Genomic DNA, 21,493 nt, shown 5'->3' with positions numbered 1-21,493 from the left:
TTAGTGATTAATTGTCAAGGTTTTTAAGCCAAATTTTCATACTAGCGTATTTGTAAATTGTCCACGTCGTGCGTCGTGTGAGCGCCCTACTTGCAATCGCAAAGTTCGTATACTTGCCAAATAGGTAAATAGTTGTGTATTCGCCAATTCCACGAGTCGTTTGAGCTCGCCTTTATACTTTATATTAATATTGCGTGTAGGTTTTTAGAAATTTAGCGAAAGGCTTTAATTTGGAGATTTGAAAAAGTACAACGCGGTGAAAAAAGAAACATGTATTGCATTGACCAACTGTTCACAGTTTTCAATAATTGATTTAAGTGTCAGTTCATTAGACGGAATTAGCTTTCATAAATTGCAAGCTATCTCTTCACTTTTTGGAAGGTTTATCTAATGGACAATAGCTGGCCACTCTGTCTTCAACTACTCGCACCAATCTATCTCTAGCCATTCTTTTACATGGTCACACCAGAAATGACGTCGTTGTCTCACCCATCTAACTAGGTCGCCAGAATGTCTTTGGATTGAACTCTATCTAATATATATTTCAAGTCTAGGTGGTAGACGATAAGCTATTTGTTACAATCGATGTATTAAACAGTATAGACTATCAAATTCATAACATGAACAGATTTATAAGTTATACATCGAGGAAAAATATTAGTAGAAAAGAAAAAGATTGGGGGAAAGTTTAAGAAGAATATGGGAGGAGCTGAAATAAGGTAATCTGTCAAAATAAAGGCGATTCAAATAAGGGAATAGAAAATTGAAGAAATACTACGCGAAAATACACAAGAAATAACGAAGGACAAAGAGCTGCAATCGGAATTAAAAAAAACATATGGAAAAATAAATTATTAATAATGGAGTCAACCATAAATGAGGAACTAGACGCGTTGGAGGATTAGAGAGAATAGCACACGTTCGAAGAAAAGGTAGGGAAACATTGAAGAAGACACGGTCGGAAGCTGGACGGCCTGAAACTACACAAAGGAGAGACATCTTAACACTGCCACAGGTAAGAATACCTGTATTTGACGGAAGATATAAGGTATGGACAACGTTCGAAGATTTATTCACGAAATTAATTCATGAAGATAATCCACTCCTCATCCATTCAAAATAGTACTTGCCTGTTCTTGTCAGGTGAATTACATGAAATATCCTGTCTACAACACAGTTTAATTTGTTTTCCAAAATTTTTACAGATTTAAAACATTCTTTTTTACGTGCATCATGGACAGGAGTATTGCCATATTTGTCAGGAACATCACAAAGTAATTCACAAGTGAATATTAAAAATGTTAACGCATCTGCAGCATTTCCAACTGCTGCAATATGGATGACTGTTTTACCATCGTTATTTTTTTGTTCAAAGAGATGTTTGTATTCATCTTTTGAATATAGATACTTGATTATTTTTACAGCATTTCCACCTGCTGCGCAGTGTAGAACAGAATTACCTTTGTTGCTGCAGTCGTTAACGTCCAATTGCACAGTCTCTAATAAATATTTGAAAGCTTCCAGAGAATTAGCATAAGCTGCTGAATGAAGGGATGTATATCCGTATTTGTCAACTAGTTTTGGATTTAATTTATATTTATTAATTAGACAATTTAATACATTTACAGCATTTCGTGCAGCAGCTCTGTGTATCAGACTTTCTCCGTCTTTTAGTACAATGCTTAAGTTCAAATATTTATTTTTCAGTAATAAGCTTTCAGTCTGTTGATCCAAATCATTTAATATTTTCACAGTTTTTGGTGGTTTATTCGAAGACACAAGTGAATAACTATTCACACAAAGTAATTCCCTTTGTTCGAAGTATTCAAGTATATCAAGAGCGTCAGACTGACAAGCATATTGAAGCGGTGTAAATCCAACTTTGTTAACAGTCATATATTCCAGTTCATATTTTTCTATGAGTGTTTTAAGTAAAGTAAGAAAACCTGCTTGGGCAGCCCAATGCACTGATGTATCTTCATCTTTGTCTTTAACGCTTAAATTCAATCCATGATAAAAGACTAAGTTTTCACTCTAATGGCATATAACATATCCCACCAGAATGAAAACAATGGGAACCTTCTCTGGTTACACCTCCGAGACTTCTACAATTTGCAAGCCATACGGATGCTGAGACTAAGGAAGATGAGGGAATTCTACAATTTACAATTCACGTCACATCTGCTCAGCGCGGTAAAGTTCCAACGAGACTGGTTCCCTTCATACTCCACACAGAGTAAATGTAAATCAAAAATGAATAACCATTTTCAATTTCGTTGCAAAACGAAAATACAGCCGAACCATATTCCAGTCCAATCAGAGAGTGCTGCAAGCACCTCTACCGGTTTCGAAACTTATTAGTCTCTCATCAGGAGGCACATATGCTGCTCTCCCTGATCCAACCAAAACAAACCCCAGCGTGCAGTCCCGAATTGCAACGAACGAAATGGCATAGATGCCCTAGCGGCAACTGCTAGCAAAAGACTAAGTTTTCACTCTAATGGCATATAACATATCCCACCAGAATGAAAACAATGGGAACCTTCTCTGGTTACACCTCCGAGACTTCTACAATTTGCAAGCCATACGGATGCTGAGACTAAGGAAGATGAGGGAATTCTACAATTTACAATTCACGTCACATCTGCTCAGCGCGGTAAAGTTCCAACGAGACTGGTTCCCTTCATACTCCACACAGAGTAAATGTAAATCAAAAATGAATAACCATTTTCAATTTCGTTGCAAAACGAAAATACAGCCGAACCATATTCCAGTCCAATCAGAGAGTGCTGCAAGCACCTCTACCGGTTTCGAAACTTATTAGTCTCTCATCAGGAGGCACATATGCTGCTCTCCCTGATCCAACCAAAACAAACCCCAGCGTGCAGTCCCGAATTGCAACGAACGAAATGGCATAGATGCCCTAGCGGCAACTGCTAGCAAAAGACTAAGTTTTCACTCTAATGGCATATAACATATCCCACCAGAATGAAAACAATGGGAACCTTCTCTGGTTACACCTCCGAGACTTCTACAATTTGCAAGCCATACGGATGCTGAGACTAAGGAAGATGAGGGAATTCTACAATTTACAATTCACGTCACATCTGCTCAGCGCGGTAAAGTTCCAACGAGACTGGTTCCCTTCATACTCCACACAGAGTAAATGTAAATCAAAAATGAATAACCATTTTCAATTTCGTTGCAAAACGAAAATACAGCCGAACCATATTCCAGTCCAATCAGAGAGTGCTGCAAGCACCTCTACCGGTTTCGAAACTTATTAGTCTCTCATCAGGAGGCACATATGCTGCTCTCCCTGATCCAACCAAAACAAACCCCAGCGTGCAGTCCCGAATTGCAACGAACGAAATGGCATAGATGCCCTAGCGGCAACTGCTAGCAAAAGACTAAGTTTTCACTCTAATGGCATATAACATATCCCACCAGAATGAAAACAATGGGAACCTTCTCTGGTTACACCTCCGAGACTTCTACAATTTGCAAGCCATACGGATGCTGAGACTAAGGAAGATGAGGGAATTCTACAATTTACAATTCACGTCACATCTGCTCAGCGCATCTTCCTTAGTCTCAGCATCCGTATGGCTTGCAAATTGTAGAAGTCTCGGAGGTGTAACCAGAGAAGGTTCCCATTGTTTTCATTCTGGTGGGATATGTTATATGCCATTAGAGTGAAAACTTAGTCTTTTGCTAGCAGTTGCCGCTAGGGCATCTATGCCATTTCGTTCGTTGCAATTCGGGACTGCACGCTGGGGTTTGTTTTGGTTGGATCAGGGAGAGCAGCATATGTGCCTCCTGATGAGAGACTAATAAGTTTCGAAACCGGTAGAGGTGCTTGCAGCACTCTCTGATTGGACTGGAATATGGTTCGGCTGTATTTTCGTTTTGCAACGAAATTGAAAATGGTTATTCATTTTTGATTTACATTTACTCTGTGTGGAGTATGAAGGGAACCAGTCTCGTTGGAACTTTACCGCGCTGAGCAGATGTGACGTGAATTGTAAATTGTAGAATTCCCTCATCTTCCTTAGTCTCAGCATCCGTATGGCTTGCAAATTGTAGAAGTCTCGGAGGTGTAACCAGAGAAGGTTCCCATTGTTTTCATTCTGGTGGGATATGTTATATGCCATTAGAGTGAAAACTTAGTCTTTTGCTAGCAGTTGCCGCTAGGGCATCTATGCCATTTCGTTCGTTGCAATTCGGGACTGCACGCTGGGGTTTGTTTTGGTTGGATCAGGGAGAGCAGCATATGTGCCTCCTGATGAGAGACTAATAAGTTTCGAAACCGGTAGAGGTGCTTGCAGCACTCTCTGATTGGACTGGAATATGGTTCGGCTGTATTTTCGTTTTGCAACGAAATTGAAAATGGTTATTCATTTTTCAATCCATGATATTTCAAATAATCAATCAAATCTAGAATAATATCATATTCTACCTTACACCGAATTCCTTTTTGCTGATCCCTTCGTATAAGTTTAAAGTACTCATCAAAAAACGTTATTGATTTAAAATTCTCGCGATATCTCATTTTCTCAAAGACCATATTAAAATATTTTTTGTATTTCTCTGAGTCCCAGCACATCATTATGATGTAGTGAAATACGGTCAGTCCAGTCTCATCAACGCAGTTTATTTCAGCTCCTTTTTCAACTAAGTACTTCACAAGATGTGGATAGTGAGCAGATAGGTGCAATGCCGTTTCACCAGAAAAACCTCTACGATTAATCACTTTGGAAAAATCATCGTATTCGTGAAATACAAATTTGACAATATTAAAATAGCCTTGAAATACTAAAAGTGATATACTTTCTAGCCATTTTTGTTCACTAAGTACCCGACCAAACTTTTTACTAATCTTACTGAAAATTATATCTGATATTTTGATGTCGAGAATTTCTTCAAAGAATCCAGATACACCAGCATACTGTGAATTAAGGAAAAGTTTGTTAAGAAGAGCTAAAAGTATAGAGTCGCTAATACGTTTATGACTGAGAAAATTACAAATGTATTCGGCAGCGAAGTATTCTTCGAAACTTTTGTGAATAAATTTAAATTCTCCGTGTCCTTCTTCGAATATTCCAATTGAAAGCATCGATGTATTTATGGAGGGGGATATATCAATATTGAAAAGTTCTTGTAATTCTCGTGGAAGGCTCTTACTAGCAGCAAACTTTCTTGTTTTTGTTAAGTAAGCACCAAAAGCATCTGTTACAACAATACTGTTTATGACACCACGGTCACATTTTTGTTGTTGAACAAAAGTTTTTTTCTTCTCTTCTAAAAATAGCTTATAAAATTCATATACACTTAACGATTTAGAAAATATTTTGGATATATGTTCTACATGATCCTCGTTGTTTAGTAATATATCGATTAATAATCTCAACGCAAATGGAGTTGAACAAAATTTTTTAATTCCAGGTGCTTGTGCTTTTAAATGACGAAACACATCTTTTGTTTTCTGTACGCTAGTTGCGTTTTTAAATGTAACGTACTTTTCAAAAAAAATCTCTTGATATTGTTCATTAAACGGCTCTATCACAACTGTTTCCACGTCAGGGTTATTTTGAAATTTTTTTAAGATAAAGTCGTAGTTCCTGCACGCCATTATTACTAATAAAATGTTAAGATTCTCTAAGTCAGAGCAATCTTCAATCAAATCTTGCACTTGATAGATGTACTCTGAATTATTCTCATCTATTCCATCGATAACAACAATCTTTTCGATAGATTTTAAAGCCTGTATATCAAAATTACCTCTGGTGTCTTCACTATAGCTTAACAAACCTACAAGACTGTGACTAAAATATTTATTTTGTAGATACTCTGCTGCTCTTGATAATTCTATATTTATTACCCATGTTAGTCGGGAACAATTCTGATCTTTCAACTTTCTCGATAATATTATATTTTCTAAAAGAGTTGTTTTGCCAGCCCCTAGAGGGCCAGTAAGTACAGCTACTTTTTTATTAATCGTTTTTAGTTCATTGAGTAAAAATTCTTCAGAAAATAAATTCTGAAAATCCATACTCAAAAGTCGAGGCACATAATATTTTTCTGATGTTATGGAAGGTATTGAAGATTTTCCTAAAGATAAAGGTTCCTTGTTAATTAATTTCGAAATAAATAATTCGTCAGTTATATGTTCTATCTTGCAAATTGTTACTATATCATCTAGTACAATCTGCTGACCTTGGAATTCTAAAATTGTTGTATTTCTCAAGTCTGAGTCATCCTTGGATAACTTATTTTTAATAGACTCTACTAGTTCTTCGTACGAATCTTTATTTAAATCAAATGATTCTCCTGCAGATTTAACCAAAGAAGAAATATAAGACTTATCCATGATATCTAACGACTTACAACCATCCATTAAATTTGCCATCTTACAATTATTTAACAAATGTTTCAATGTTACAGCTTCACCTTGAAATTCTATAATCGTGTTATACACTATTTCTTTTGTCATTTCATCGAATAAGTTCAAGCGGATTTGATCGTTTTCAACGTTAGTATCTTGAAATCCGAAATCTTTTGCAACAATGATAACTTTCTTTTGTTTATTAGTGTCTAATATTCTCGATATTTTTTTATATATTTCTTTACTTTGATTCTCGTCCATTTCCAAAAAAGAAACAACTAAATATTTAACGTTTTTTATTTCAAAACATTCCATTGTATTTTCGATCGTTTTGTAATCACTCTGTAAAGCTAGAAATAGTACTTCTTTGAAGAACATTTCATCGGGTTTGTCCTGTTTCTTATATATCAATTTTATACTGTTAACTATTTTAGCTAAATATAAATCCAAATTGTGTTCAGCTTTGATTAAATTAATGGAAAGTGAGAATTGATAGGGATTTAAAAAAGAGATTTCGTAATTCAAAAACTTTTGAATACTTCTATCATTTTCCTCTCTATACCAAATATATCTCATATAATTTTTCGTCATATAAATGGAATGTTTAGAGGGCAAATTTCGCCAGTAGTGAATATGATTTATTATATACAAATTTTTTAACGAAGGGTTTGTTTTCTCCATGCTCATAATGAGGTTAGAAATTTGTTTATCAATTTGTTCTATACTTACTTTTATGACTACAAATTTGGACATAAACTCTTCAATATCATTATGATTTAGAGAAATATTTTGCCACGTAAGTTTGTCTTTATCGTCATCGCTTATATTTTCTTGATAAGTTTTAACTTCGTCAAATTTTTTGCGATTTTCTTCTTTAATACTACCAATTTCTACTTGATTTCCAAATATTTTGTTTATTATATTATTTTCAGAAATTTTTTTAGAGTTAAATGTGGTATCTGGTAGATTGGCATTGGTACATAATACTATAGCATTCGTCTTAAGATCTTTTAACTTCCATTTAATGTCATTGTATGATAGAATATATTTGTAAATACTAAAATTATCAGATTTTGGATTGGTTGACCAGAATTTCTGATCAGAGACTTGTCTGTTTTCCTTAAATTTTGCCTGTAGTAATAAGCACTGATCATTAATTTTAAATACCAAATCGTCGAATTTGCCAGCCTCTATGTATTCGTTTGCCAAGCTCCAGTTATCAAAATGTTTGAATGCAGCTACTGCAAATAGGCAATGGAGTTTCCATTCATAGTCAGTACCTAGATTTGCGACTGGGCCTTTAGGATATTCTCCCACCGCCTTTTGTGTTGGTATTTTTCGAGTCTGCTTGTTCTGAAACATAAGAAAATATAAATAAAACATAAAGTTGTACTAATAAAAAAATTTAATAAAATAAAAAGTTAATTATTTTTTAACGGCATAGATACATGATGTATAAATCATAGTCGATCGGATAGCTGAGGACGAGCGGTTGGCCGAACATCACTTCGCCGTGATGAATGCGAGTTCAATCCCCAGCCTCGTCAACGAAAAACAAAAAGGCTAACGTGTCAGTATAATATTCATTAGAATCTGAAGCTGAGACTGGAATATGCGGGCGTCTGATCGGCCTATGAGGGAGCAGTACGGCAAGGGATAAGGGCTTGCGGCTCAGTGGGACTCCCCCACAGATTCCTACTAGAAGGGCGTTGATGCCTAAATACCGGTGTATATATATATAGATTTAATCATTCAGCCAGTCACAATCAGATTACAGTGTAATGTGTAGTGTGTGTGTGTGTAGAGTACATGACATTGTCTTTGTATTATATCACGACTACCGAAACAAGATACTTCAAAACAGTTGATTTCAGTAGGTTCGCAAGTGCAACTCAACTAAAGTTGAGGTCTAATTGCATTTGCGTTGCGGTCGCTGGTTACTTTTTGTGAGAACAAGGCCTAAAAAGGGAAGATTTTAACGCTTTTAAGGTCGTGTTCTCATCAAACGCAATCGGCAACCTCAACGCAAGTGCAATCTACTGCAACTTCAGTTGATTTGCTCTTGTTTACTTGCTGAAATCAACTGTCTTGAAGTCTCCTGTTTCGGCAATCGTGAAGAAAATGTCATCCTCGTCAGATGCAAATACACCAGCTGCATACTTGCTAGTGAAAACCGTAAAAACACCGAAATTTTTGGTTAACTTTTTTATAGCATAAAATTGGGACATAATTCTTATATAGCGGCACAGGAATTGAATATTGATCCTGTTAAATTAAGACAATTCTAAAGTCAAGACAATTTCTACTTTCGTTCTACTTCGTTGAACAACTGGGTTTATTTTATTTTGATTTGTGCTGTGTGATTTTCGTACTTTATTACAAGAAATACGTAATAATTTGATTTAACAATGGTGCATAGATGTAAAGACGAAGAGACTCCGATATTTCTCGACTTATATAAAAATTACGAGTGCCTCTGGAATAACAAATTATAAAATTGTAAAAACAGGGTATTGAGAGAGACTGCAATAAAGATCCCTTTTATCAGGATTAAAATATTGCGAAACTTTCGAAAAATGACATTAAATTAAAATTAAAAAGTATTCGAACAATATATTGTTAAATAATTTTTATGGGGAAAATTTGGAGAATTAATTTTATGTCAAAGACCACGAGATCGTAAATTTTCAAATAAATATTTAAATAATGTAATTTAGCCGTAAGCAGTGTTTTGTGGAAAGAGGAAATGTTTAGTGGTAAAGATTCTAGGAACGGACTTATACAATTCAAACAATGAACTAAAATACGGTCGGTTTAGAAAGTGAATGTACTTGCGGTTGGAGTAGACAATATAATGTTTCTAAATGGTTACCTAGAAAGAAACGACGGTAAACAATTTTGTTTAGTTTTAGAATATAGGGTTTTTCTAGAATGTAAGAAAAAAATTAATTTTAATATCTCCTGGAAATTAAAAAGACAGAAAATTTGTTCTTAAGAAATGAAAGTAGGGATTTAATGTGTAGAGAATGCTTGTGATTGTCGAGGAGAATGATGGAGGGAGAATAGAGTGGTTGGGTCTCAAATTGATGAGGAAAAAAGATTACCTGTGTAATTAAGATCGGAAGGGAGCAGTCCAGTTTGAAAAGTAGTAATTTTGTGTAAAGTGGTGAATTTGGTGGCCGTGTAAGCAGACGAAATCGTGATGGAGTCGAGAAGTACAATCTCCTCGTGTCCGAATAGATTCCAGTTTCTGTCTGGAACGAGTAGGCGGTTTGTATCAATTTTGCATAAGATATCGAGCTGAGAGAAAATATCTTGGAATTATAAAGATTGATATTGTTTGTATCGAGTCGGAGACTAAATAAAGGAGAGATTTCGAGCGAGTGCTGTTTTTTGTTTGTGAAACAGTTTTTAAGAGAAAGACCGTAGCAGCATCCGAGGAGCACGTGTGGGAGAACCGAGGACAACATAATCCATGCGAAGAAGTAAAGAAGAAAAAAAAAGGTTAGTCAGATTATTTGTGACAAGGAGAGAGTTGTTGTATATTACATACCATATTTGTTTTTTGTCACTTAAACAGTTTTACAGCATAATTTATTCATTCATAAATTCATAGAAGATATAAGTAATCTATTTAAAAAGTAAATTAAATATTGGTTTTTTATATAATAATAAGAACAGTCTACCGAATCATTTAAATGAAAATTTGTTAAAAGAAAAAGAAGATATTAGAATTAAAGATTATTTTTATTAAATAAGAAATTTTTGAATACTTATAAAATTTATATGATTTTGAGTATATTTTTTCCCTGTTTTGTCCTGGATAAAGTAAGTAACGAGAAATACTAGAAGCCACAAACTAAAGGTGATACATTAAAATCAATTAGCGCTGAGAATATACAGGGTGTAACAAACATACAGGTCATAAATTTAATTACATATTCTGGTAGCAAAAATAGTTCGATTGAACCTGACTTACCTTAGTACAAATGTGCACATAAAAAAAGTTACAGCCCTTTGAAGTTACAAAATGAAAATCGATTTTTTCCAATATATAGAAAACTATTAGAGATCTTTTATTAAAAATAGACATGTGGCATTATTATGGTAGTAGTATCTAACGAAAAAATTATAGTGAAATTTGGACGCCCCATAAAAATTTTATGGGGGTTTTGTTCCTTTAAACCCCCCCCCCCCCCATTTTTTTTGTGTACGTGCCAATTTAATTATTATTGTAGTACCATTAGTTAAACATAGGCTTTTAAAAACTTTTTTGCCTCTGATTACTTTTTCGCCACATAAAATCCACCACATATTTGTATATCGCTAAGTACGATTATGGAGACTTAGTAATAATATGAAAATTTATTTATGATTTACATTTTTAGGTATATTTTGAACCATATTAAAAAAGAAGTAATATCTCGATAAAAAGTGCTTTCTCGAAAAAATACAAAGAGGCAAAAAAGTTTTAAAACACTGTGTTTAACTAATGGTACCGCAGTAAAAGTTTAATTGGAACATACACAAACATTTGGGGGGTTTAAAGGAACAAAACCCCCATAAAATTTTTATGTAAACATATTAAAAAAGAAGCCGCTACTCGATAAAAACTGCCTTATCGAAAAAATACTAAGAGGCAAAAAAGTTTTAGAAATATTTAATTTAACTAATGGTACCACAATAATAATTTAATTGGAACGTACACAAAAGTTTGGGGGGTTTAAGGGAACAAAACCCCCATAAAATTTTTATGGGGTGCACAAATTTTACTATAATTCTTTTTTTAAGATGTTCCTGCGATAAGAATGTCACATGTCCATTTTCAATAAAAAATCTCTAATAGTTTTCGATGTATTCGAAAAAATCGAATTTCATTTTGTAACTTCAAAGGGCTGTAACTTTCTTTATGTGTATATTTGTACTAAGGTAAATTAGGTTCATTCGAACTATTTTTGGTCTCAGAATATGTGATTTAATTTATGACCTGTATTTTCGTTACACCCTGTATTTTATTGAAAGTTTTATTAAATTTTGGTTTTGTTTCCATGAGTAGCAAAATAATTAATTAATTAATTGAATTAATAAGATGCTGATCAATCTCATAACAGAGAGAAAATACAGAGCATAACAATATATAACATAATGGCAAAACAATGTAATTGAATCATCCACATTGTTCAACCGAATTGAATGAAGAATAAATTGAAGCGTGTAACAATGTCATTAAATCATTCACATTGAACAACCGAATTGATGGTGTATTTCCGCCTTAAGCTACTCTTGGCAACCAATGTTATTGGTGGATTAGTACGGGAAATAAGAAGCGAAAGAAGAAATAGGCTGGAAAAATTTTGTCAAGAGTCTAAAATTATAGCGACAGATATATGTTATGGAAATTAGCTGCTGATACCGAAAAGAAAGAACCGCAGAAAAATAAAAATAATAACAATAACCTGGATGATATAAAGATAAATTATACAGTCGGAAAAATGAAAGAATACCCATGAACGATCGTATCAATCACATATTATTAAGATAATTAATAATCTATCTCTCTCGTTTGTTATTTATAGAAAAAAAAACAGTAAATACAAAATATGTGATTGTATGTGATTGATATGATCGTTCATTATAGTGAAGCGGCCTAAAAGATGGAATCGAAGGTCGCATGTTCAATCGATGCAAACATCGACAGGCCCTCCGTAACTAGACCTTCTAAGAAACTGTTTACACGGTCATTATTTTTATTTGTGTTTTGCACTTCCGCTGGCTGGTGAATTATTTTGTTGGCAGTCGGGCATTGCTCAAAATTGTTTGTAGAGTTTACGCGGTCTATTTTTGTTCTAAGCGGGACACATTTTTACGATACATACATCTGTCATTTGTCAACCCCCTCCGTTCAAACCCTTCACCCTAACAAAAAAAGAAGAATGTATGTAATTTATTTTATTTAAAATATATTTTACTGTTGCCAGAAAACAGAAATAAATGTTTATTTCACAAATAAACATTGATTTTCGCTTAAATTCAATGTTCAAGCCAGCTCCCGCCATCCACCTGCCTCTTGGAAGTTTGTACCGCCATCCACCCACCCTTTATAAATAATGATGATAATGTTTATATTACTGAATAGAGAATTGAATTTTCTTTTAAATGAGCTACCACACGATCACTATTTCCTATTTAAGAATAAGGTGTCAGGGACGTAGAAGGGTGGGGGTTGACAAATGACATATGTATGTATCGAAAAAATGAAAATTTTTCGGTCAGGAAATAACAAACTATACATACATATATTTCACATTTACTTTTACAAAATTATTAATTTTAAATTTTACTAAAGTTTACTAAATTTAAATTTTACAAGGTTCATCGAAACAAAAACGTGTTTTTCAACCGATTCGTACGCATAAAGATATTCTATTCTATTCAAACGAATCGCCTTCCATCAAATTTACAAACCGAATTTATCTCTTATTTTTTTTAACCTTTTAACATATTTAAACTTTTTTATTTGTCCACCCTATATATAAAAATTGAAATTTAGATTTTAAATCTATACGCAAAAGCCAATTTAATGTTTGAATTTAATGTTAATTAATAACCCGTAACAAACCCTATAAAATATGTTATAGCGAGAGTTTTCGCTTTTGTTGAGCGGTGTAAACGTAGGAAAAGTGATAACATCGGGAGAGGAACGTTTTAGAGTGCGTGCCGTTCACGTGATCAGTCCATCTTTTCAGCGGCTAGAGAATAGTATTCTTTCATTTTTCCGACTTTATCTGACATTAAAGACAAACAGGTAAAGGAAATGCCTAGTCGCTATCGCTGCCTATTTTGAGCGCCCTCTTCTTCCAAATTTCGTAGCTCTAATGTCTTTAGGATATCTTCACTTCAACACAATGTTGGTCTTTCCCTTTCAAGTCTTCCTGGCGCAATCCATCTAAATACACTACTGGGCCATCTACTTTATTACATCCGTAGAAGACATCCAAACCACTAGAACTCTTCTATTCTATTCTATCAATTAACGTGTCTGTGGTATTTAATCTATATTTAATAGCACCGTTAGTATATCTGTCGTGCCTTGATTAGTCCATTCTTTCACGGTTTTGGCTCTAAATTTTAAAGAACCGCTTGGATTGACATGAAATTTGGCATACGTATAGCTTACATGTCAAATAAAAAAAGTGATATTGTGCCGATGTGTGCTTTTGCCCTGGGGATGACTTTTATCCCCTCTTGGGGGTGAGAAAATATATGTCCAACTAAGTCCGGAAATGGGTAAACTGACTAATTTTAAGTAACTTCTGTTCTATAGAGCTTTTTCGCCAAGTCAACAGTTTTCGAGTTATTTGCAAGTGAATATGTTCATTTTTCAACAAAATAACCACATTTTAGACGATCTTTCGCAAATAACTCAAAAAGTAAGTATTTTGTCGAAAAAAACGTTCTTAGCAAAAATATAGCCTATAAAAAACTAAAAAAAAAATAGTGTACGCGTTAGGTCTCTGGATCTCGTAGAACCAGAGTTATAGCCAATGAAAAATAGATTCATATTCACCAAATTTCAAATAGAATATTTCGACGTGAAATATCCAAAAAAATAAGCACTTTTTGGGGAAAACCTGTTATAACTTTTTTAAAGTGTTTAAAAAACGCTTTATTTCTGTTTTTACAAAAAGTTTCTAGCATAAAATTTAAGCAAGTTACGCTCAAAATAAAGTTGGCCCCTTTTGTTTTTGCAAAGAAAATCGGGAAGACCACCCCCTAATTAGCAACTTAAATTAAATTAATCGTTACCGCTCCACAAATTATTTTACTTATGTTGTATTTATATGATCTGTAAGTTTCATCGATTTAAAGTGCTTATTTTTGAAAAAATTTGGTTTCAAAGTAAAATTTTTAAAAATTTAAATTTTGAAAAATATGCGTTTTTTCAAAATAACTTAAAAATTGTTAGAGATACTAAAAATCTCGAAAAACAAAAAAAAGTCAGATTTGCTTTTCTGAATATCATGTATTTTTTTGTTTTTCTGTTAGACAAAAATTGATTAAGATTTGGTGTTTCTAAATTTGCGTACATTCGTGATCAGTGACTCGTTCAACCTCTTTTAACTACAGCCCTTTCAATAATAAAGACTTTGAACCGATGAAACTTACAAATCATATAAACAATATATACACGAGTCAAGAAACTTGTGAAGGCGTAACGATTAAGTTCATTTAAGATACTAATTAGGGGGTGATTTTCTTGATTTTTTTACCATAACCAAAAGGGACTAACTTTATTTTGAGCGTAACTTGTTTAATTTTGATGCTAGAAATTTTTTTTATAAAACAAAACTGAAGCTTTTTTTAAACAATTTAAATAAGTTGTAATGAGTTTTCCCCGAAATGTGCTTCATTTTTGGTTATTCCACGTTAAAGTATTCCATTTGGAATTTGACGAATATAAACCTATTTTTCATTAGCTATAACTCTGCTTCTACTAGGTCTAGAGACGTGATATATACACCATTTTTTTTTAAATTTTTTACAGGCTATATTTTTGCTAAGAATGTTTTTTTCGACAAAATACTTACTATTTGAGTTATTTGCGAGAAACCGTCTAAAAGCGTGGTTATTTTGTTGAAAAAATGAACATATTCACTGCCAAATAACTCGAAAAGTATTGACTTAGTGAAAAAACTCTATAGAACAAAAGTTGCTTAAAATTATCCAGTTTATCCATTTCCTGACTTTCTTTGGACGAATATTTTTTCACCCCCAAGAGGGGGTGAAAACCACCCCCAGGGCAAAAACACATATCGGCACAATATCACTTTTTTTCTTTGACTTGTTAGCTATGTGTATGCCAAATTTCATGTCAATCCAAGCGGTTCTTTAAAATTTAGAGGTTTTGCAATATTTTACCGTTAAAGAACGGACTAGATACTCTGGCGCTCTTTCTTTCTAAGATAGTCCATATTTAAAAGCTCCAACCTTCTCTTTGCTTCAGTATTTAAAGTCTAGACTTTACTTACATATATTATAACAGAGTCCACAAACGCTCTACCAATCCTAATTTTTGTTTTATTATATACCAGGGGCTCTCAAACTTTTTGAGGCATGTACCACCTACAGTTCTTTTTATTATTTTTGGTACCACCTATATTTTTAGATTGTATTATCAAGACTTACTAAGCACTACTATTTTAATTTTTTTTTGTGTCTTGTGTACCACCGCGAATAATGAGATGTACCACCAGTGGTACATGTACCACAGATTGAGAACCGCTGTATACAATATATTTGTTATATATTGGACCCGCCCTACTAAATTAAGACCTCCAATTACTTTCTTTCGTGGTATATTTGTTGTCTAATTTCCTCTTGTCCTAGCACATCTGTTGTTCAAAGCCCTCCTAGATGTTTAGATGATTTTATCTGTGTTATTTCTACATATTCTGTTTCTTGCACACTTATAACGCTTATGCTGACTCCCTATTCTTTATATGCACCGTATAGTATTCTCGGCATAAATATAAGATCATAGGAGTGCTGTGTAATAATAGCTTGGTTATCTGCGAAGACTAGCTTGGCTCCCTGGGACTAGCTCCTTGGGAATATCAAACTAATATGCCTATACTGGCACAGCTTCGTCTCCAGGGATGTAAAACTCTTTCTAAATAAATATTCAATAATAGAGGAGATAAACTGCATACTTGTCTTAATCCTTTTTATGGATATATATTTTTTCACGGAAATATTGCTGAAATTGGTCAAAAAATACAAAATAGTAAACTCAATAGAAATAAGAAAGATACAGTATCTGGGACATGTAATGGGGGGACGGCGATATGAAAAAATGCTAAGATTGATAGTAAAGGAGAAGATAAGAGGAGTAAGAAGTATGGGGAGGAGGAGTGTGTCCTGGAGGAAAAAATTCAAGGGACTGGTTTAAATAGAACCGTTCAATAGAACTCATCACAGCAGCGGTAGGTAGATTAAAGATAGTGACGATGATACCCAACTTTAGATTAGGAAACAGCACTTAAAGAAGAAGATAGTTGACGGTATGTTCATTGATAAACTTTTTCAAGAGTGCTAGTGGAATAGGATATGATTTGCTATATGTTATACTCTAACTTCTTATCCTATTTTAACTTGTAAATGCAAATCCATTATATCACAAATACACACAATTAAATTCTTACCTTTGACGGAACGCTCTTCTTCCGTAAGTTAGACCCATCCGCATTATCAGGATCCATCGAATCGGCGATTATTGACCTTTGTCATTTGTATCAACTGTAATTAACAATATCGGTGTGATTGAAAAGAAATATCTTCATATTTATATAAGATATACAGGGTGAGGTATTAATGCGAGAGAGTCCAATTACTCGTTTGTCGTAAGAGATACGAAAAAAAATTTATTAGGCGAAATGAAAGTAGTGATGATTCAGATTTGATTACAGAACAGGGCCTCCACTATGTGCTTATACGTATTTCGGCTTTACCGTAGCCTCTTTGGAGCACATATATAGAGGCACTGAACTAGAGTTAAATCTTTTCATGTGTTTGGTGTAATTATTAAAATAATTTCCAAAGATGCTACTAGTACCATCTATGAGTAGTTAGTCAAAAGAGGCAGGAACTAAGTTTCGAATTGTTATCCTTTGCACTTTTTAAGATGAAAAATACAAAGCAGAACAAAGTGGTGAATTATTCAACAAGGGGAACGGTAAGTCGTGGATGCAATTATACATCCCCATTAGAAACTATAGGGGAATAACCCTCCTTAGTACAGCATACAAGATATTTTCGAGTATCTTATATGGTCGCCGAAGTGTATATTCAAAGGAGCTTCTTGGCCAATATCAGTGGTTTTAGGCCTGGCCGATTAACAGCAGACCAGATCTTTGTGCTAAGGTAAATACTGGAAAAAACCAATGAATTCAATATCGACACATACCATCTTTTCGTAGATTTTAAATCGGCCTATGCTAGTGTCCTAAGAAATAATTTGTATGAAGCCATGGACGAATTCCACATCCCCGATAAACTGAGAAGACTGGTTAAGCCTACAATGCGTAAAGTTGTTTGAAAAGTCAAAATACAGGGCGAACAATCAAAGGCGTTAAAAACGCATGTTGGACTGCGATAGAGAGATGCAATGGCGTGTCTCCTTTGCAACATAGCTCTGGAAAAGGCGGTCAGAGATGCCTGAATAAACAATAGAGGAAATATTTTTCATAAGTCAACCCAAATTTTTTCAGATGCAGACGATGTGGACCTAGTTGCCCGCACAACACGCAAGCTAGAAGAAATGTATTCCACCTTCTCAAATGCCTAAAAAAATATGGGCCTGCAAGTAAATGAGGAGAAAACTAAGAGCCAGAAACATCGGCCACCAATTCACGGTTGATAACTCTACCTTTAAAGTGGTAGACAAATTCACATACTTCGGCTCCCTGATCACCAAGGAGAACGTCATGACGAAAGAAATCAAGCGAAGGATAATCCTAGCAAACAGATGCTATTTTGGACTGAGTAGACATATGTGAAACAGAAACTTAAGCCAAAAACAAAAATAATGATATACAAAACACCAGTGTTGACATATACCATTGTAACGATCAGTATCCCGATCGTTACTATAATATTCATTTCTATAAACAATGCTATCTATTAAGTATGCAACCAGGTATACGTTCACTCACATAGAGTGTTAGCTAAACTTGAGCCCCATTATAACTATTTTGGTTGGTAGTATGGGTAGTGAATTTGGAATTTATTGGTTGGTTCATGTGTCAATGACCGTTTCCGCCTGGGTGACAGGACGGGAAGAAGGTGAAGGTTGATGGTTACTTGATCTTCTGCAGCGATCTGCGAATGATGTGATTTTCCAGCGATCGATGTCTATCCATTTTGTTTTATTTTGAAAATTATTATTTAGTTGAAGAGGAATGAATTTAAGTTAGAAGGAAGTTTGGTTTATGGTGTAATTTATGGTGAGAGTGCTGTTTTAGTGCCAATATCGGAGAATTCTGGACATTGGGTAAGCGGCACTTATTTGTTCTTGCCAAGGAAAAATTGACCATTTTCTCATTTTCAATCCCATACTTAGATTAGGAAAATTATTATCCTGTAACCATCAGGTCTTAAATAGTCCCTATAACTATCAAATTTATGTCCTCTACTGAGAAAAAATTATTTACAATTATATTTCCAGTTCAAAGTAATTTCTGACTTAATGACATTTTCCTTTACTTTTAGTTTTACGTCTGTAAAGAAATCCTTCTTGTAACATTCAATTTTACAATCATATTTTGCAACAAGTAATCCTTACCAATAGTTTAGTTGTTCAAATGTCTTCACATGAAAAAAAAATCAAGGTCAATCATACTTCACGTACACACATCAGTGATTCAACTTTTTGTTTCAAGTTTTTCTACAAACTTTTTATAAATACCTTCCTACATACCGTGTTTCATGTCACTCAAAAGAAGTAATATGACTGAAGGATTTTTGTTTTCTTTTAGTCGCTGGAGAACAGAAGATTTAGTCACAAGAAATAAGAATAATTTTGGGAAAGAGTGGGAAATTTTGGGACATATATATATATATATATATATTGATGTGATCTTGATTATTGATATGAGATAATATTCTTATATGTCACTTAATTTAATCAATGTATTAATACTAATCTAATTAATTAACCAGATCACATATCAATATGTTTTCAATCTCAGGGCGAATTATAAATTAATTACTTACTTTCGTGGCTTCAAATATTTCTTAATGGTTCCTAATCGGGATAGAAAAGAAAAGAGTAAAAAAAATACACATATATGGGTTACAATTATAATCAAAATATTTTTTATTTTATTTAAAAGGCAATCAATGCTTAATATTTGCTATTTCTTATTATTCTTAAACATAACATTTACAAATGGGAATCTTATTTCCTTTTAGTTTTCAATTGAAAGTTTTTATTAACATTTAACTATTAGGAGTTATTAGCACAACTCTATTTAAGTTTGATGAAGCTTTTCTGATATTATTGATTATGTTATTCAATTTTTTATGTGGAATTTAATACGAAAAACCCATACATTCATGTCCAAACAAATGAGACTGACCTTTTCCTGGTGAACTGAAAATGTCCTCACACAAGACCCGTTTCCTGCTATCCTTGGCTGCGATCAAACCTCGTCCTGGCTTCCAGTAATGTTCTCCTTTGTAAAACTAGCTCGAATAGTTCTCGTTCCTGCTTCTGTTGTGATGCTGTGTTCTACCTTTTTCGAAACTGCTATCAGCTACCGGGACACTCTTGGCTCAAGGAGGTTCTTTTACTCTCGACCTGGCCTACTTCTCGTTCCACGATAGATACTCCACACTCACGGAACTACACCGGCTTTCTCACTCTCCGTACACTACCGTCTACTACTCGACTTCACTTCTCGACAGCTCAAAACATTCTGATCTCATTTTCTCATCCATTCCCCTACTTTCTAAATATCCCTTCCAGATTCACAAATCAATCTTCCACCACCAACTCTCATTCGTAATATTCCTCAAAACCAATTTTTAATCTTTCTAAATATGCTTAATGGATTTCAAAAGAAAATATTTAATTCCCATTCTAAAATACTTTCTAACTATTTACAAATTTTAATGACCTATTCTCTCTTTCAAATGAGTCTTATTTAGCATAGGCTAATGATCGAAACCTTCCGCGAAAAACGATAATGAACTATCATCTATTTCACTGAGTTTTATTTAGCATAGGCTAATGATCGACCTTCCGAAAAGAACGATAATGGTACGCGTCATTCACTTTGTTTATCTAAGCACATTGTTCCGAGTTTCGTACGCTTATTCTAATCACTTCTTAAAATTAAATATAACAATTTGTTGTATACAGGTTGTTCTAAATTTATATGCCCGTGGTTGAGAAAATTGAAAATATTTTATATTAAAGTGAATATTGTTTATAGTTATCAAATTTTAATTTTTATATCAAATAGAAATATAACAAATCCCCGCCTTGTATTCGATAAAATTTATCTGCATTTTTAAATAAATTTTCTCGAGGCAAAACCAACTCCCTGTATATTTCCTTACTTTAATCTACGTCTTATACCCCTTCTTCTTGTATTACTCTAATTAGTCCCACCTGTCGAGTAATTGTTTCCTTATTTTCAGTGTCCTCATCCTGTGTTAGAGTGTCGGCTATTATGTTGTCTTTCCCTTTTTCCCATATCAATCTTCTGTCTTTTTCCTCAGATTTTTCACATACTTTTACCGTGTATTCTGCATCCTCGTTTTCATATGCCTCCTCTTCAAATGCCACTGTTTCGATCATATCTTTCTCGCTTTCATTTTTTTTTGCTTTATTTCTTCTTCTCCTGAGCTCGTCTCTTCTTTTGAGGAATCCCAGGTTTCCTTTGTTTCTGATACTCTCAAATTTTCTTCTTCTGGGCTCAACTCTTCTTTTGAGGAGCCACAGGTTTCATTTTCTTTTGTCTTTTTCTGACTTTTTCTCCCTTTTCTTCTTTGTCCTTGCTTCGTTGCCAAATTCATTTCCACTGTTTGTTCTTTACCTGTTTCGTCCGTATTTTGTTTCTCCTGTTTCTTGTCCTGTTCTTCTTCTTTTTCTTCTGTTAGATTCATCGTATTATTTTTAAAATCTATCACTACATGTTTTTCTGCCAATTCGTCAACTCCTACTATCATGTCATGTGACATGTTTGGCATTATTACACATTGTAGTGCATACATCTTCTTACCCAGTCGTACCATTACTCGTATACCTTCATTTATAGTTGCCAATGTCCGCTTGTTTGCGCCCACTAAATTTACCCTAGGTATTTTGTAAATTAAATTTGTTAAGTTAACTTCTTCTATTAGTTTTCTGTTGACCAATGTTATTTCAGATCCAGTGTCTATCATAATTTTAATTGGTTTCTCGTTGATAAATCCATCCACAAATTTTAAATTAACTCCATTTTTCTTTTCGTTGTTTCTTGCCAATTTAATAAACTCCTTGGGGTTACAAAAGATTCCTGTTCGATTTTTGGTTTTTAGTGAGCGCCGTCGTGAAAAAACGCC

General features: G+C 33.9%; 2 protein-coding genes across 2 annotated transcripts in view; both read right to left on the bottom strand.

The window, feature by feature from the left end:
- LOC126883798 (putative ankyrin repeat protein RBE_0317) overlaps window positions 1-1,896 on the bottom strand; it is a 196,879-nt gene extending 194,983 nt beyond the window's left edge. Inside the window, exon 1 of the mRNA XM_050649468.1 lies at window positions 1,227-1,896. Within this exon, the coding sequence (XP_050505425.1) occupies window positions 1,227-1,896 (670 nt within the window). The remainder of the gene's footprint in view (window positions 1-1,226) is intronic.
- Window positions 1,897-4,244: 2,348 nt separating this feature from the next.
- LOC126884081 (uncharacterized) overlaps window positions 4,245-21,493 on the bottom strand; it is a 42,891-nt gene continuing 25,642 nt past the window's right edge. The window contains exons 2-3 of the mRNA XM_050649866.1: window positions 16,588-16,681; window positions 4,245-7,738 (exon numbers count right to left, since the gene is read on the bottom strand). Coding sequence (XP_050505823.1) covers window positions 4,394-7,738; window positions 16,588-16,644 — 3,402 coding nt within the window. The 5' untranslated portion in view covers window positions 16,645-16,681 and the 3' untranslated portion in view covers window positions 4,245-4,393. The remainder of the gene's footprint in view (window positions 7,739-16,587; window positions 16,682-21,493) is intronic.

This window comes from Diabrotica virgifera, chromosome 4, assembly GCF_917563875.1.
Source record: "Diabrotica virgifera virgifera chromosome 4, PGI_DIABVI_V3a".
In the NCBI taxonomy this organism is placed as follows: domain Eukaryota; kingdom Metazoa; phylum Arthropoda; class Insecta; order Coleoptera; family Chrysomelidae; genus Diabrotica; species Diabrotica virgifera.
Note: the sequence above shows the minus strand (reverse complement) of the source record. Positions and strands in the feature narration are given on the sequence as shown.